The sequence below is a fragment of the Lactuca virosa genome, chromosome 4, assembly GCF_052849685.1.
Source record: "Lactuca virosa cultivar CGN04683 chromosome 4, Lactuca_virosa_CGN04683_v6, whole genome shotgun sequence".
Classification (NCBI taxonomy): Eukaryota; Viridiplantae; Streptophyta; class Magnoliopsida; order Asterales; family Asteraceae; genus Lactuca; species Lactuca virosa.
In genome coordinates, this window is record NC_136429.1 from 253,955,997 (window position 1) to 253,975,663 (window position 19,667).

At 36.5% G+C, this 19,667-nt stretch overlaps 1 protein-coding gene across 1 annotated transcript; it reads right to left on the reverse strand.

The window, feature by feature from the left end:
• Positions 1–16,310: 16,310 nt before the first annotated feature.
• LOC145105814 (uncharacterized) lies at positions 16,311–18,159 on the reverse strand. The gene is made up of 3 exons (XM_079042895.1): positions 17,749–18,159; positions 17,326–17,689; positions 16,311–17,098 (listed from the first exon to the last, which is right to left on the reverse strand). The coding sequence occupies exons 1-3, from the start codon at positions 18,157–18,159 to the stop codon at positions 16,311–16,313; spliced, it is 1,563 nt and encodes a 520-aa protein (XP_078899021.1).
• Between the last annotated feature and the right edge of the window lie 1,508 nt (positions 18,160–19,667).

Consider the following 19,667-nt stretch of genomic DNA (forward strand, 5'->3'; position numbering starts at 1 on the left):
AGAATGGATAATCATCGAGGATACGGATGAAGAAGAGGAAGTTTCATTCCCCATGATGGTAGGCGATCCTTACTACCCTATAAATCCAACCACCTTCCATCCAATACCTTCTGACGATGGAGCACCTTTACCTTCCAATGAATGGGAAGAGAGTGAACCAATGGAAGAGAGTGAATCAATGGAGAAGACAGAATCACTGGTATCATCTTTACCACCAATGAACACTCTTTACCGTCAAGTTCCAGGAGGAGCAAAAATGAAACGCACGGCACGTAAATCCATACCGATATGGAAAAAGATTAAGAAGAATCAGAAGGCAGCATCTTCAGGAAGTCATAGAGTTCAGGATGAACCTGCACGGATAGCACAAACCGTTGATAGGTGGGTGGCAGAAGAAAGAGCTGCTAAGATGTATGAGACTGGTCAATCATCTCGACCACATCCTTCTGAAGTTAACACTTTATCTCAATTGTTTGAGAAAAGTGTGAAAATTGAAGATAAGATGGAAATTGTTGAAGGAAGGGCTACTCATCTCTCCGGAAGAGTACGAAGGCTAGAAGGATAAAGGACGCGAGATCAGGAATCGGTGATGGATGTCCATCATCGTATAAATTTCGCTTATAATGACATGATTACTCACGATGCAAGGATTGCAAAGTTAAACCTCTACAATCAAACCTCAAGAAATGAAGAACGCATAGGAAGTCTTGAGCAGAGAACTCAAGCATTTGAGGAGCAAGTGGTTAATGTCACTGACGTGCTAGGTCATCACTTAGGTTTCTGGTAGATAAGCTAAAACTAGTGGTTGTGTAAATAAAAAAAAATCAGACCAGTTAAGGCAAGAAGAGTAAAGTTATAGCAAGGATGTAGAAAACCTTGCAAATTTTGCAATGTTTATAGAAACTTTTCTCTTATATGCCTAAATAAACTGATGTAACCACTGGTAATAATATGAAGCATATATTACAGTAATCATTGTGTTATCCATTATGTTTTACACTTTGAAGAATAATTGAAGTATTTAGTACTCGTGTAGTAAAAGACTAATTCTTCATGAAACTTATAAAATTCTTATTATTTATAATAGGAACTAAAACAAAATGCCTAGAAGGAGTAGTGCTCGGCTAAACCCTAACCAACGATCAGTGCCACAACAACAACCACCAGAACCAAACCCCCCAATGAGTACAGCAGAACTTGAAGAAATCATAGCTCAAAGAATTGTTGCGGCTCTATCTAATGTCACAAGAGGTGGAGTTAGAAATGAAGCCCGTGTAGGGACCGCTAGAACGTGTACCTACAAAGACTTTATGAATTGCAGGCCAAGGAGCTTTCATGGAAATGAAGGGGTTGTTAATTTGACTAGGTGGATAGAAAAGACAGAGTTCGTCTTTCAAATAAGCTTCTGTCCAGACGACTATAAAGTACGATTTGCAGCCTGTACTTTCACTGATGAAGCACTTACATGGTGGAACATCCATGTGAATACAATAGGAATTGATACTGCAAATTCCATGAAATGGGAAGAGCTAAAAATGATGCTAGTAGAAGAGTATTGTCCTAGGGAGGAAATACATAAGCTGGAACAAGAACTGTGGACCCTAACTATGAAGGGTTCAGAGATAAAAGCTTATATCGCTAGATTTAATGATCTTGCAGTAATGTGTCCGGCACTTGTAACCCCTTAATATAAGAAAATTGAGCGATATATCTGTGGTTTAGCATCGCAAATCAAAGGCATGGTGATCGAAACAAAGCCTACAACCTATGACAGCACTAAGAGAATAGCTCATCAGTAAACCCTCACAGAGATCCAAGAAACAGTAGTGGTCTTAAAGGCTGAGTCTCCCAAATCTGGAACAAATAAGCGCAAGTTTAATGGGAAGAATCCCATACAATCTTCTGATAAAATACAAGAAGTGGCAACCAATTATGCAGCCACAACAGTAGTAACCACTCAACCAAAGTGTGCCTGGTGCAATCGGTGCAACCGTCATCACCCAGGTGACTATTTTGTTTGCACGAATTGCAAGAAGAAAGGGCATACTGCTAGTTACTACAGGAGCACAACACCTGCAACAGTGAATCAGGGAGAAAATACTGGAGCAGGCCATGGTGAAGGAAGAAAGTGTTTTGAGTGTGGCGAGGTTGGACACATCAAGAGAGGATGTCGAAAGTTAAGGAATCAAGGAGGCATAGGGCGTGGCAGGGCATTCGTGATCGAAAGCAGAGAAGCTATCTAGGACCCTTCGGTCGTATCTGGTACGTTTCTCATAGATAATTTATATGCTACTATACTCTTCGACTCTAGAGCAGATAGAAGTTTTATAACTCCGACGTTTAGAAAATTGTTAAGTCATGAGTCTAGCAAATTAAAAGAAATCTATGAAGTAGAAATCGCTAACGGTCAAACCGAGAAAACACATGAAATCCTAGAAAGCTGTCTGTTAACTCTTAATAACTACCTTTTTCACGTCAACCTCATGCCAATGCCTATCGGTAGTTTTGATGTCATAAGTGGCATGGATTGCTTATCTTCACACCACCCCGAAATTCTATGTCATGAGAAAGCCATACGACTACCCTTACCAAACGGCGAAGCCCTGATTATCTATAGTGATAAATCTGGGAAGAATCTCAAAGTCATCTCTTGTACCCAGACCCAGAAATATCTACATAAGAAATGTAGTGCATTCTTAGCCCACATTGTAGATAAGAAGAGAAAGACAAAAGAAATCAAGGACATACCTCAAGTATGTGATTTCCCTGACGTGTTTCCTGAAGATCTACATGGAATACCTCCCGTCCGACAAGTCGAGTTTCGAATCGACTTAATTCCAGCAGTAGCACCAGTAGCGAAATCTCCTTATCGGTTGGCTCCATCCGAAATGCAAGAATTGTCTAGCCAACTACAAGAACTTCTTGACAAAGGCTTTATCCGACCAAGTTTTTCACCTTGGGGAGCACCAATCTTGTTTGTCAAGAAGAAGGACGGATCCTTTCGAATGTTTATTGATTATCGGGAGCTGAATAAACTAACGATCAAGAATCGTTACCCGCTTCCAAGAATTGATGATCTATTCGATCAACTGCAAGGATCCAGCTACTACTCAAAGATAGATCTCAGATCAGGATACCATCAACTCAGAGTACAAGAAGACGACATACCAAAAACAGCATTTAGAACTCGTTATGGTCATTATGAGTTCTTAGTTATGTCTTTTGGATTAACCAATACCCCAGTAGTGTTTATGGATCTCATGAATCGTGTTTGCAAACCATACTTGGATAAATTCGTGATCGTATTTATCGATGATATATTAATATATTCACGAACCAAGGAAGAACATGGTCAACACCTGCAAATAATCTTGGAGCTACTAAGAAAAGAAAGGTTGTATGCCAAATTCTCCAAATGTGAGTTTTGGATTAGAGAAGTACAATTTTTAGGTCATGTAGTTAGCAACGAAGGAATTCATGTTGACCCATCCAAAGTTGAAGCAATCAGGAATTGGGAAGCACCAAGGACGCCAACAGAAGTGCGTTAATTCCTAGGACTTGCTGGCTATTACCGCAGATTCATAGAGAATTTCTCCAAAATAGCCAAGCCGCTTACAACACTAACCCAGAAGGATACGAAGTTCAACTGGGAAGACAAACAAGAAGCTGCTTTTCAGAAACTGAAGCAAATGTTGTGTAGTGCACCAATCATATCCCTTCCAGATGGGACAGAAGATTTCGTCGTATACTGCGACGCATCAAATCAAGGATTGGGATGTGTGTTGATGCAAAGAGGAAAAGTTATCGCCTACGCATCATGACAACTTAAGGTGCATGAGAATAATTACACTACCCATGATCTTGAATTGGGAGCTGTAGTTTTTGCACTAAAAATCTGGAGACATTACTTATACGGTACTAAGTGTACTATTTTTACCGACCACAAGAGTCTCCAGCACATCTTCAACCAAAAAGATCTTAATATGAGACAACGAAGATGGGTCGAATTGTTGAATGATTACGAATGTGAGATTCATTATCATCTCGAAAAGGCAAACGTGGTAGCAGATGCCTTGAGCCGGAAAGAATATATTAAACCTGGTCGGGTACGAGCATTAACTATAACTATCCATTCTAACTTTACCACACAAATTAGAGAAGCTCAACTTGAGGCTCTAAAAGAAGAAAACATCAAGAACGAAGCTTTGCGAGGAATGGAAAAGCAACTTTTACAAAAAGATGACGGAACACGACACTTTATGAACCGAATTTGGATGCCTAAGTTCGGTGGAGTCGGGGACTTGGTCTTAGAAGAAGCCCGCAACTCCAGATATTCTGTGCATCCAGGCTCTGATAAAATGTACTTAGATTTAAAAGTACATTATTGGTGGCGAAACATCAAGGCAAAATTTGCTACTTATGTGAGCAAATGCTTGACTTGTTCTAGAGTAAAGGCAGAACATCAAAAGCCTTCAGGTTTACTTCAACAACCGGAAATACCTGAATTGAAATGGGAGCATATATCAATCGACTTCATCACAAAGTTACCTAAAACTCCTAGTGGGTTCGACACTATTTGGGTAATAGTCGATAGATTGACTAAGTCCGCACATTTCTTACCAATTAAGGAGAACAACAAGATGGAGAAGCTGACTAGAGTTTATCTTAAGGAAATTGTCGGATTGCATGGAGTTCCAAATTCTATTATTTCTGACCGAGATAGGAGATTCACTTCACGATTTTGGCAATCTCTACAAAAATCCTTCGGAACACGCCTAGATATGAGTACAGCTTACCATCCACAGACTGATGGTGAGAGTGAGAGAACCATTCAAACTTTAGAAGGTATGCTCCGAGCCTGTGTTATTGACTTTGAAAATGCATGGGATAATCATTTACCATTAATTGGGTTTTCCTACAACAATAGTCATCACACCAGCATCAAGGCTGCACCGTTTGAGGCTCTTTATGGACGAAAATGTCGTTCCCCAATTTGTTGGGCAGAAGTTGGAGATACGCAGATGGCCAAAGAATGTACGGGCGATACCCTACATACTGGACCAAAAATAATCCACGAGAGAACTAAAAAGATCGTGCAAATTAAGGATCGGTTAAAGGCTGCACGTGATGGTCAAAAGAGCTATGCTGACGTAACGAAAGCCTTTAGAATTCCAAGTTGGAGATAAAGTAATGTTGAAAGTCTATCCTTGGAAAGGCGTAATTCGATTCGGGAAACGAGGCAAATTAAATCCACGGTATATAGGACCTTTTGAAATTCTAGCAAGAATTGGTTCTGTCGCGTACCAACTCAAGTTGCCTCAAGAGCTAAGCAATGTACACGATGTTTTTCACGTATCAAATCTCAAAAGATGTCTATCCGATGACACTCTTGTTATACCTCTCGACGAGATACAAGTCAATACGAAACTCAACTTTGTGGAAGAAACTGTCGAGATCATGGATCGAGAAGTCAAACGATTAAAGCAAAGTCGTATTCCCATAGTGAAAGTTCGATGGAACTCTTTACGAGGACCTGAATTTACTTGGGAACATGAAGATCAGATGAAAGAAAAATACCCCTAACTGTTTGACAAAACCCTATCCATAAGATAAATTTCAGGACGAAATTATTCTAACGGGGGGAGAATGTAACACCAGTCAAAATAGGTCAATAGACAATCACATGTGATTATGCTAATCATGTAATGTGATTTTGTTAAACTAGTAATGTGATAAGATTGCTATGTAGCTCATGATAAATTCTAATACAAATATGAACTTTCTTTATGATACAACTCAAAGTATACGTCTATACGATTCCAAAAATATAGAGAACGTCTGAATCTGACTTCGCATGAAGAAGTTATGATAAACCGAACACTATAAATCTCTATAATTAGAGTAATTTAAAATAGACTTAGAACTAGCTATTGGAGTCTAAACGAGAGTTGTAGTACTTGTAAACACCTACGCGTGCATATAAAGAACGTCAAAAACGGAGTTCGTATGTGAAAGTTACGACCTTCCGAAGATTCAGCTGTCAGAAACCCTAATCTGACTGTGCTCACGACGTAAGCACAGAAACTCACGATGTGAGGAGTCATTTTGCCACATTTCGGATCTAGAAGGTGCGTGACGAGGCTACGAAGGGATAAGTTCCAAACTCACGACGTGAGCAAGGATATCTCACGACGTGAGGACTCATCTGGCCACCTTCCGAAGCTAGGGACGCAAATGGCAAGTCTACGAGATGATCATGCTAGACTCACGACGTGAGTCTTATAAAACTCACGACGTGAGGACCAAAAATCTTACTATAAATAGCAGGTCCGACTTCAGCTATTCCTACACTTGAACTTCTTTTATTTCTCTCATTTGTTGAAGCCCTCTTGCATGCTGAGCCCCGACAACCTCGTACGCTGACAGTTTCTGCTTAGATTACATAAAATCACGCTACTAGGGTGAGTTTCATGGCCCCACTTTCCAATGTTTCGGGGGAAAACGCATGCTAAATATTGTATATACGTTACTATTATGTCTATATGATAGTATATTAGTATCAATGTAGATAGTTATAATAACCGGGGTATAGTTGTTCTAAATATAATATTTTGAATATATACAACTATTATCAACTTGTCAGCATGTTATTATACTAATGTAGATCTTGAGTTATACTTAGGATTCTATATATATGTTGTGTTAGATATAGTTCCGAAGTTATATTCGGAAGTTCTATATGTTAAATTATAAAGTATGTTGCTATTATTGGTTTTATGTCAAGATAAAACTGGGTATGCTATATGTTGTTATTAGTTTTATGACAAGATAAAACTTAGTATGTTATATGTTGTTGTTATTATTGGTTTTATGTCAAGATAAAACCTGGTTTTACTTCAAGTTATAGCTGTTATACTGCGTAAATGTTATGAAGTTAGGAGTAATGTTTAAAAGCATAGTCTAGTAACTTAGGGTTTTAGACATGAAAATGCTTTTGTTGTTAGAGCTATAGGAAGCCGTCGAAGTCTATATGAGTAATTGTATTCATCAACTAAGATTGGGGATCTTAGTGGAAATCCTCTTAACTGTAAACGTTAATCCCGTGTGAGCGAGGAAGTCGTATATAATTAGTATACGGGTTGACCACCCCACTTATGATTGTTAGCTACAGTCAACCATAAGCAAGTGACGAACTATCCTTTTACTTGTTATTGTTCCGGCGTCGATGAAGCGTGTGGTATTGTTTCTCATGGTAAATCATGAGTGTGTTGTTTCTCATGGTAAATCATGAGTGTGTTTTACCAGAGGTATTATGTCATAGCAGCGGTTACAGGCTCATGGTAGCAAATTGTTAGAAACATTATACTTTGTCATATATAAGTATTAATGTTAAGTATAATTTTCCCCCTACTTATACCCTAGGTTCAAGGAACGTTTAGGTATAACACTTATTTGATAAGTAAACTATTATACCTAAAATATATACTAAATGTTGGAGCGTCAAAATGATACTTTCAGAAACTAAACTTTTGAACTTAGAAAAAGTATTATTTTGATATGGAGTCAAAACCTGTGAACTCACCAACTTTATATTGACGTATTTTAAAATGCATGTGTTTTCAGGAACTTGAAAAGCTGGTATGTATTCGAACAGGAGAAGTTTTACTATTACCTTACTGTTCATTAAGAAGTATGCCATAGTCGGATATTATGTAATAAGTATTAGGAAAACAATAATATAACTTTCAATCATCAATAAAGGTATGTATTTTCTTTAGTACTGTTTAGTGTATGTTATATAACTGTGATACGAAGAATAAAGTTACACCACCTGGTGTTTCCGCCGACGGCCGGGGTGTGACAACTAAGTCTAGTGGTGTCGCCCTTCTTACTGCAGTTGTTGCAGATTAGATCTCTACTTGCACCTATATGGTTGTAGTTACACTCATTGCATAACGGAAGATCTCATTCATAGTGTCTTAGTGGAGTGGTTGATGGGATGGTTGCTACATATATTTTCCATGGGTCTTGTTCTCTCCTTAGAGTTTGCTTTAAGTCACCATTAGACTTCCTCTTGCTTTTTATAGACTTTGGAAGGTCAGCTTCTTGGACCATAGTGCCCTGGCGGATTTCTTGATTGGTCAGGTTAAAGATCTGCCTCTTTGTACTATGATACGTAGTGGGTCTGGACGCAGTGACCAACCCTTTAATATGTTGAACTAATCCCCATATGTAACTTTCTACCTTTTGTGCTCTGGGGTGACAAGGTTGGGGCAAAAAATAGTGATATCATTGAAATGATTGGTATAAGTTGCAAATTCTGCATCTTGCATGGTAAGATTCCAGAGTTCTTGCTCCAGTTTTTGCATCTCCTCTCTAGGGCAGTACTCATCAATCATTAGTTGCTTTAGATCATCCCAAGAGATGGCATTAGTTGTGATAATACCCATCGTTTTGGCATGGATGTTCCACCATGACAATGATGTATCCCCGAAGGAGCATGCAGCAAATTTAACTTTGCAATTTCCAGCACATAAGTTGATCTCAAATACTAACTCCATCTTCTCGATCTAGCGAGTTAGTCTTATTACTCTTTCATTTCCGTAGAAGGGTTTGGTCTAGCAATTCATGAATTCCTTATAAGTACAATCCATTAGGTGACCTCATTTACCACCCTGAGTATTATCTCCTCCGATTCCTCCACCTTGTCCAGATCTGACATTTCTATTGGTTTCAATGATAGCTAGGGCCTCTACGACCCATTGGGCGATTAATGCATCGATGGTTGTTGCGTCCATGGTTATGGGTCCATGTTTCGTTGTGCCCTGGGGTTTCTTCTGGTGACTCTTCTTCGTGGCATGTTTGGATGATATTATAGTTAGTAAAAAAAGAGTGTTAGTCGATAACACCTTTTTACGGATGTGGATAGTAACGACTAAGCGCATGAGTTAGTGTAAAAACAATATTGTAAAAGTTTCTAGGTTAGAAGTGGGACAACTTCAAAAGATTATTCTTAAGATATGGTGAGAATTATATAATCTTGTATATATTGGTTTCTCATCGTTCTTGTAATTTGGAGATCTTAGGCCATGGTCTTCCTGGGTAAGTCTACCCTATCTTAAAAGAAACAATCAGTAGTGAAACTAGGTTAGAGAGCTACTGTTGAGTGGAATGGTTTCTTATCTTTTTTGTACAGGCGCTAGCCTTTACGGCGATTGAACTTTTCTCCGGAACTTGTGCCTGGAGTTTTAACCCTTTTTACTCGGTCTTTGATGCTTCTCTAACCTTTGAGTCATGTTAGATAGGCCTATGATGCTTCCATTGATTCCTTCTAAATCATCGATGATGGTGTGAATCTGATTGACGTGATGTGGAGTGCGAGTGGATAGGGTAGGTACTAGGTGATGTTTTGAGGGGAGGGATAGGTAGAACCTATGCTGATTTTTGGTCTTCTTATTCTCATAATGCGAGAAATTAACTTCTTAATTAGTGGGATTTATCTCTTCCTGAGCAGGATTGTTTTCCCTGGAGGACTCTAAAGGATCCTTGGAGGGCTCTTATGACGATTCGGTTGGCTCTCTAGTTGTTTGTGAGGAACCTTTCTCCTTGTGAGGTTCCTCGTTGAGGGTAAAAGAAAAGTATATGTATGGAACCTTGGGAAAATGGATATCATTATTGATCTTTCTCTAGAAATGGTTTCGTTACCATGTTTCAAAGATCTGCCATATTCGTGTGGTGATCGTGATATCTCTCCTAAATAGTAATGGTCTGAATTGTTGGGTTCTGTGGTTCATGAGAGTTTAGTCGATCAACTATTATATCCAAGATTAGTTGAAGATCGAGGGACTGATTTTATATATAACTCTATATCTAAAGTTTGGTTGTGTGTTTTATTAATTATTGTTTTGTACTTCAAGACTATCAAGTAAGGATCGGCCAAGTGAGAAGTGTCGGAGGGAAAGACCATTTGAGCATATAGTCGTTCTGAAATCCAACAACACAATCAATAGTTCAAACGAGACACCTCTCCCATAAGTAGTCTATCAGTAGTGCAATTAATAATAATACTCTTATTTGTAGATTTGAGTACAAAACTAATTGGAGTATAAGTCCCTACGCTATAGTCCTAATTCTTAAGGAAGTACTACTTCGCTATAGCCAATTGCTTTGATACATATCTGTCACACCCTCGGCCGGCGACAGAAACGTTGGGTTGTGCAACGTTATGACGTTGGATCACATATATTGAACATACATTGAACAGTACAAAACAATATAAAACATAAATATCACTTCCATTATAGATAAGAATATTACATCAAAATGCATTTCTAAAATACAAGAAATTTCTAATACAAAAGGTGCCTTGACAGTTAGGCATAACTCTAATGATAATAAGTCTTCAGTAGCTTCATCAATCAACCACTACTTCAGGAGGTGCAATCTTCAATCTCTTAGTTTCCTAGGAATACATGTAGTACTGAAAGGTCAATATAATGTTCGTGAGTTCACATGTTTGATTATTTATACTTTGAAAAACCATTTTATACATACCTTTGTAAAGTTCTATAAGTATTTTGATTCTTTGATTTGAAACAATATTCTACTATTTATAGGTGCTATTGCTTCCGTGATTCTCATTTGTCCTTTGTACTATTAGTATATCCATGTATTAAGTGTGTACTTATGGAAAAGGAGGGTACTCTAATCTATAGATTAGACTGACTGAGAGTAAACTTTCATACTTAATGTAGTTTAATCGGATACCGTCCAACTTTAACCTACATAACAGTATACTTATGATGCAAATAGAATCTCAATGTTTTATTGTATAATTATAATTAATATATAAGTGTATTTAAATAGATATTATTAGAAAAGCCAACTGGGAGAGTGGTAATCTAGTCATTATTCGAGTTGAGTGACTGTATAACATACTACAGTTATCCGCCTGAATATGGCGTAGCGTAGTAACGGAATAATATATCACTATTATCCGTTTAGATCGAGCGTAGTGATGGTATAATATATTATTATCCGTTCAGATCGAGCGTATCGACAGTATAATATATTACTATCATTCATTTGAATCGATTGTGATGACGACATAATATACTACTATTATCTGTTTAAAGAGAGTGGCTCAACGACATAATATATTGTTGTTATCTGTTTGAATCGAGTGTAGTGGCAGCATAATATACTATTGTTATCCGTTTAGATCGAATGTAGTGACGACATAATATGCTACTACTATCTGTTTAGATTAATCATAGTGACGACAAAAAATACTACTATTATCCATTTGAATCGAGTGTAGCAACGGCATAATATACTATTGTTATGTTATCAGTTTGAATCGAACATAACGATGGCGTATTGTTAATATTATCTATGAAACTTTGGCATAGTAATGATTTTTATAATGTTATCCGATAGATTTGGCTAGAATAACGGCTAGGTGCTAAGTTACCCTAGAGATTTGGCCAGTATAATGACGACCGTGTATAATGTTATCTATGAAAATTAGGCAGACCAAACACAATATTATATCCTAAAGGTTTTAGTAGAGTAATGATATGGTATAATATCCACCATTTTATTTGAGCATAGTAGCAATATAAAAAAGATAAATATATTAATTTCTATAGCGAAATGATAATAACGATATAATAATTATTAAAAATAATTATTCATGTATCCCCCCCCCCCTATTTGATAAAAAGTTGGAAAATGAGTCGTGAAACTCACCCTTGTAGCGTGCTTTTATGTATACTTTCTTTTTGTCGAAAAGTGATCAGGGGCTCGAGACTCACTGGGCTCGTGGAAATAAAAAATAAAGATTAAAACAAAACAAAAAAATAGTTTTATAAGGAAAAGTGAGGAGCAAAATCGGCCGAAGAACTTATTTGAATGTGTGTGAGATCAGAAAGGGGGCTGGAAGCTTTATATAGCCAAAAAAAGTAGGGGGTACGCCGCGCTTTTTAGGAAGCACATCGTACTCTTGTGACGTTGCTCATTCTCACGCTAACACATGTCATTTCCCTAGTCTATGATGCCTGAAAAGCCGTGTTTTTGTAAATTGCATAACTTCTTCATACAAGCTTCGTTTTCGACGTTCTTTATATCCACGTGCAACTATCGACGAGTATTACAACTTTCCTTTATGTTGTATTGCCTAATTGTGATTTTATTTTTAGCCCTTATTTTTATATGTTTAAATGATTTGTTAAAAATCATATATCTCTCTTATGGAGTCCATTTTTTGCATTCTTTGTTTCCTTGGTTTTGTGTCGAGGAGTACTTCGATTCTCATGTTGGTGAATTTAGCTAAAAGTCAACCGTTCTGTTTGTAACTTTTTGACGTTGTAATTTTTTGAGCGCGGTAGATTTTTATATTTTATAAAAATCATATATAATTCATACAAAGTCAGATTTTTACGAAATATATATTTCCGGAATCGAGAAGACGTGTACTTTCGGAATATATTATTATTTATTCAAAATAAAATAACTTTTTTGTGCACTTATTTTTATATGTTACAGACGGTTTGATTGATTTTTCTTATATATCTTAATACGAAATCTTGTATTTTTATCATAGATTGATATATACTACCTATTAAATCTATTATGTTTGATGTTTTTCACTTTTAGCGATTAACAATCGGTGACAATTTTCGCAATTGTTACAGAATCACTGATAAATCTTATTTATATATTCTGGAAATTGCACTGGCAGAACTTCGACTCGAGAGATTCTACTTGTCGGGCCTAGATACCAAGAGCATCGCTATGCTAAGAAACTCCGAAACCTCGAAGAAAGAACTTAATTTCGAGCCTAAGAAGTTGAGAGGGTGTTTAGAGAATGTGTGTGGAAGAATGAGGCTGAAGGTTGCTATTTATAGCAATTTTTGCGAGGTGTTCCATGAGCTTCGGTGACGTTGATCCTCTACCCTATTACCACATGTCAAATTATGTGTGGACTGCGTCACAATTTCTAAAAGCGCCAACGCGCCACGCGCACGAAAATTTTCAGTTTTTAAAAAATTCATATATTTCTCATACTAGCTTCATTTTCGACGTTCTTTATATCCACAAGTAGCTATCGACGAGTACTGCAACTTTCATTTAAACTTTTTCCGCTAATTCTCAATCTATTTTTAAAGTTATATTTTTAACAGGCTTAGATTGTTAAAGTCCGTATAAAAATCATAACTCTATTATACGAATTCTGTTCTCGAGTGTCTTTATATCGACAAAATCCTGTTTACGGGATCTTCAACTCTTATTTAGATTATTTTGGCTAACAATCAACCGATTTGAATTTCGATTTTGGTGCCCGCACTGTTGCGCTAAAAACTTTGAAAAATCATAACTTTCTCATATGAAGTCGGATTTAGGCATTCTCTATATGTATGTGCTCGGTTTAACGAATACTATGATTTTCATTTAGATTACTTAGAATAATAAGCAACCAAACTCCGATTCACTTTTCATGAAACGCATAGCTGTGTGGGTTTGACCGCAGAACTTTGAAGAAGCATAACTTCTTCATATCAATTTGGATTTAACTGCTCCTTATATCCACGTGATAGTCATTCTGACTGCTACATCTTTAGCTAAGATTATGTATTATATTTTATATGTTTAGCCTGAATCTATGGATATTACACTTTTCTTGTTATCACCTTAATCACAAATTAGGAAATCTAATGTGTAATGCTAATACAACACAAAACTTTCTATATAAGACACAATTCATAATTTTATTAATAATTTTATTCATAATTTTGTAATATGTTTTAGTTTTATAAAAACAGTTCATTTGGACTTTCATAATATTAAATCCTCTATAAAAGAGTTACTTTTAAAACGCACTTACTCATTAAAAGAGTTCACTTATTTCAAAAGATACTTTAGACTATCTAACAATTCATTATCACTACAAGAAACGGCCCATATAGCGACGATACTAACAACGATGAAAACAATCGTCACCATAGATGGATTTATAGCGACGACATGCATAACCTCACCGTAGAGATGAACATATTAGTTTAACTTCTTAAGGAATAACGACTTGTCGTCTCAATACGTTCCTAAAAATCTATCGCAACTACATAGCGTTGCCACATATAGTATGTTTTTATTTAATTTTCTTTAATTACTTTACGGAAAGTCGAGAAGATGTCGTTTCATATTTTGGATATAACGACTACATCTCATGTCCACAAGTTAGGTAGAAATATTACTTGGGTCATTGAAAACATATCACAACTACTTTTTGTGTGGAGAAGTCAAAAAGTAAATATATTTTTCTTTTTAACTAGTTTAATGAATATAGGAAACAACATTATTTTAGTTAGGGTTGTGGTGATGATATGTCATCACCATAGTCACATAACTTTCTCTTTCTCTCTCTCACTATATATATATATATATATATATATATATATATATATATATATATATATATATATATATATATATTGCTTCTTCTCTCGTGATTAACCTCAACTCTGTCATATTTTTTCATCTCCCACTTTCAGCTAGTTGTTTGACCTAACTTTGTCATTTTTCTTCTTCACTACCAATGATTTCCATCGACATTATGCATTCCGCTAATCTTTAGCGTCTCTCGACTTATGTTTCACCAAGTTAGTAGCGTTCGTATGTTGAATATCATAACTCAATACATAACTCTTTTATGTGTTTGACTCAACATTTCCATCCAATACATAATACTTAATTATGTAGCTAAACTCATTAAACTTCATAAATTACTCATATATGTGTCTTAATCCATTAAGACATAATCTTAATTTCATTTTAAATCCTCATTTCATTGATTGAACATTATAGATTAAGGTAGAAGTTATTTATGCATGACTAAATCACTACATTAAATTTTGTTATACTCCATGTACAAGTCACACATATGACTTAATTCATCAAGACAAGTGCTTAATTTCATTATATCATAAGTTTCCAAAATTTATGGTTTATGATCATCTTTCCCAATTTCAAGATATTAACCATAATTTAATCACATACTACTCAATGTAAAGCTGAATATAATCTCGTAACCCTTTCTCCTATTCAATTAATCAATTTATATACAATGAATACAAAGGTATAGAAAACGGGTGCATTGAGTTTCTTTTTTAACAACCAAATACAATTAACAATGTTAGCTGTAGGTGGTCTTGAAACAAGTGCCCAATTCTGATTAGAGATAAGAGCAGTGTATTCATCATTCATGGAATTAAGCCAATTTGGATCCTTAAAAGCCTGTAAGTAACGTTTGGGAACAGGAGAGGTGGTATCGACATGTAAGTTTAACCTACGGATGGGTTTGAAAATCCCTTGCTTGGCATGAGTGAGCATTGGGTGTGAAGATTGTGGTATAGGAGATAGGATGTCATCTGAGCCGGTAGATGATGAAGAGGTGGGCTCTAAAGGAGTGAAGGTAGAAGTCGGTAATGAAGGGTCAGGTATAGGGGTTGAATGTAATGAGTCGGCATATGATTGGTTTGCAGAACCGAATATCGGCTGCTGAACAATATGAGAGGGCGAGATAGGGGTTTAAGGGTTGGTAATGAATTTTCAGGAGGGCTAACGTTCTCAGGAGAAATATTATGAGGAGTAGGAAGGAGTGGAGTTAAGGTAGTAAGAAGAGGATGTGTAGACTCATATTTCTCTAAAAAAGTGTAGGAAGGAGCTTTGTTTGGTGTCATCGACCCAAAAGGAAAAATGGTTTCATCAAAAACAACATGTCTAGAGATGATGATCTTATTTGTATCAAGGTTAAGACAATGGTATCCTCTATTATTCGTAGGATACCCAAGAAAGATGCATGGTGTTGACCTTGGGTCAAGTTTATGAGAAGCATTGATATGAGGGTAATAGAGGCAACCAAACACACGAAGATGGTCATAGGTTAGGTGTCGATTATAGAGTTTATAGAAAGAAGAGACATTGTGAAGAGGGATGGAAGGAAGGATATTGAGAAGATGAGCAGCCATATGAAGGGCTTCAATCCAGAATGTGGGAGGAAGCCGAGCATGGAACAAAAGGGTGTGAATGGCATTATTCAAGGTGCGTAACATGCGCTCGGCTTTTCCGTTTTGTTGAGAGGTATAAGGACATGAAAAACGGAAATGAATACCGTTTTGAGAAAACAGAGCATGAAATTTATGATTGTCATACTCACCACCATTATCACATTGAAAAGACTTGATGTCCATCTTAAATTGGTTGTCGACAAAATTTTTAAAATACACGAATTTTTCAAACACATCAGATTTTTAACGAATAGGGTAAACCCAAACATAATGAGAAAAATCATCCAAGAATATGACATAATATTTAATACCACTCAAACTTTCAATAGGGGATGTCCATACATCAGAATGAATTAATTCAAAAGGAAACTGAGAAACAGAAGTAGAAGTACTAAATGGCAATTTAACATGTTTGCCCAATTGACATGCATGACACAAAGTTGAATCTTTATTAGAAGAACATGAAATAAAATGATTATGGACAAGTTGTTTAAGGATGTGTTGACCAGGATGACCAAGACGTTGGTGCCAAACAGACGGAGCAATGGAAACGAAAGCTTGAGTTTTTGGAGAAGTGACAAGATAAAGATCACTGGTGTTGTCACATCGGATGAGAGTTTGTTTGGTGCGATAGTCCTTCACAGAAAAACCAAAAGTGTCAGATTCAATCGAGCAATCATTTTCACGAACAAAAATCAGATTTTTAATAATAGAAGGAGTAATTAAAACGTTTTGAAGAGTTAAGGTACGGTAAGGATTGGGAAGCGGAAGAGTAGTGTGTCCCATTTTTGTTACAGGTATTAAGGATCCATCACCAACTAAGACAGATGAATAATTACTGGATTTATCTGAAATAGACTTAAGTATACCTGCACTCGCATGAAGATGCGATGTAGCGCCAGTATCCATGTACCAATCGGCTTGCCCCGGGTCATTTAATGTCACGGTATTAAACATTTGCGGAAGTGTAGTGGACTCCGGGTTTTGGGTTTGAGCCGGATAGGCCTGCTGTTGAGAAAATTGTTGTTGGGCTGGTGTAAAAAATTGGTGTTGTTGTTAATTAATATTCTATTGGGCCTGCTGCATTCTAGACCCACTTCCGTGCATCTGATTTGGGATTGGGCTTGGTAAAAGACCTTGTTGATTTGATGCGGTTGGAAATTGAAGAGAATAAGTCCAAACCCAAGCACCTTGCCCTTGACGCTGATTATGTTGAGTACCGCCTCCTGAAATCGAACCTGGGCCACCGCCATTATACCTATCGCCGTTGAATCTTTGGCCAAATCGTCCTCCTCCCCGGCCACCGCGACGACCATGGCGACCTCCACGGTAGCCTCCTCTACCACCAGTGTTATTTTGCTGCCAGGAAGATGAATTGTTTGTGGGATTTTGAACAGTAAGAGCATGCGGGAAGAAGAATTGTCGGCATGAGTAATGATAGAGTCACGTTTTTCATCATGTATCATCTGTTGTTCTTCACATATGAGAATGGACCTAGCATCCCAGAACGATGGAGGTGGGTATCGATGCCTGATATTGATTGCAATGTAGCGAAATTTTGAAGACAGACCATTAATCATGTATGCGACAAGATTGGTTTCAGGTACTTTAGCATCCATGTGCTCCAATCGATCAGCAATAGATTTAATTTTATTACAGTACTCTGTGATAAAAGAATTACCAAGCGTGATGTTTCTGAGTTCACGATCCAACTGAATAACCTTGGATGCTTTGTTATCACGAAAAACCTTTTCAAGATTTTCCCAAACTTCATAAGCTGTTGCTGCTTCTTAAAAATCATGTTGAGAAGAGATATGGAGAGAGTGCCATATAACCATGATTTCACGATGGAGTCAACACGCAGCCAATTATCCTTTGCAGCAACAGATTCTACAGTAGCTTTTTCTTTGTCTTTGTCGCTTGTTGCAGTAACAGGAGGCTTGAGATGATCATCTACTCCATACCCAATATAGTGAATTCCAAATAACTCCCTCCAAATATCATAGTTCATCTGATCCAAGTCTAGTACAATAGGAACCGTATGCTTGATATTGATTGTGGATGATGGCTTGTCATTCATGGGAAGAGACATGCTGAGAAGCAGAGAAGAAGAGAAGAAAAAAAAAAGGAATGGGAGAAAGATCAAACAGTTTGTAATCAGCTAATGTCCACTAGGGTTTAAGGGTAATCAGGCGGTATTGCTCTGATACCATGTAAAGGTGAATATAATCCCGTAACCCTTTCTCCCATTCAATTAATCAATTTAAATACAATGAATACAAAGGTATAGAAAACGGGCCAAAGCACACATGGGCCCACAATAATAAGAAGCATATATAAACTAATAAACTATGCTAACACTCAAGAAGATTATTACAAAGCTCATTTCATCATGTCTTTAAGCTTTCTCTAATCAATAAGGTACAATCATATCATTAATTATAAATACTCTAAACCAATCTTGAAAAAGGAATGAATTTTACTTTTTAGTTTAAGTGTTTGAGCTTAGAACATGATCCTTATGATGTTCTCCTTGGATTTAACCTTTATTCCAAATTACAGGCCTCAACATAGTACATCTCTTGATCTCTACAAAGTGTATGTATCAAATGAGAGTTAATAGATGACTTCTTCATGTTTATACATTAATTTACCGAGTCATACTCGACACACCGTGTTTCTCATACGTACATGTCGTGTATTTGTTTAATGACGTCACGTATCTTTACTATTATGTGTTATGTTCTTCCTCTTCCAATTTCAGAATCATACTTTTAAACGTGTCGCAACCCCATTCCACACCAGGATAATAGATTAACTACCTCTACATGTCGTGTAATCCTCATTACGCGTCACATACACAGTAATAAAATTATTTTCAAATGTTTATTGAACATTCTCCTTACTTGTCCTATAAAAAAGTTACATCTCTCGTAGTAATACATGCTATTAAAAAAAAAACAGGTGTTACATCACCGGAATGAAATACATCATTGTAATTGATGGATTCTCTTGCTTCACTTGGGTTTTCTTTTTTAGACTAAAGTTAGAAGCACCAGGAGAGATGATCAACTTCATCAAACATATTGAAATAAAAATCAAAAGACTCGTTTATAAAATCCATAATGATAATGGATCTGAGTTGAAGAACAATACTTTGGATTCATTTCTCAAAGAAAAAGGAATTGAACACAACTTTTCAGCACCATACACTCTACAACAGAACAGAGTTGTAGAAAAAAAATTGAACATTATGTGAAGTCGTGCGATAAATGCTTATCTTTGTTGATCTGTTGCAATACTTCGAAGAAACAACACAACCTGCTACACTCAAAATCGTTCCTTAATTAACAAGAAACTAAACAAAATACCATATGAATCCATTAACAACTGAAAACCAAACATCAAGTTTTTCATATTTTTGGTTGGAGATGCTTTATAAAACAACAAAGACCACCTTGTTAAATTTAAATCGAGATTAGACAAAGGAATTTTCTTTGGTTACTCTTTAACATCTGCTACTTATCGTCTTTTAAATAAGCATACTAGAATGATTGAATAAAGTATTGATGTCCACTTTGATAAATTATATCTTAGATA

What these genes read in the sequence shown, in the direction of transcription:
- LOC145105814 (XM_079042895.1), bottom strand. Translation starts at nt 18,159, where the DNA reads ATGTCTCTTCCCATGAATGACAAGCCATCATCCACAATCAATATCAAG. An exon ending in ACTCAGAAACATCACGCTTG is followed by an intron (nt 17,690 to 17,748) that starts GTAATTCTTTTA and finishes GATCGATTGGAG; the next exon opens with CACATGGATGCTAAAGTACC. An exon ending in CAAAGATTCAACGGCGATAG is followed by an intron (nt 17,099 to 17,325) that starts GTATAATGGCGG and finishes TTTTTACACCAG; the next exon opens with CCCAACAACAATTTTCTCAA.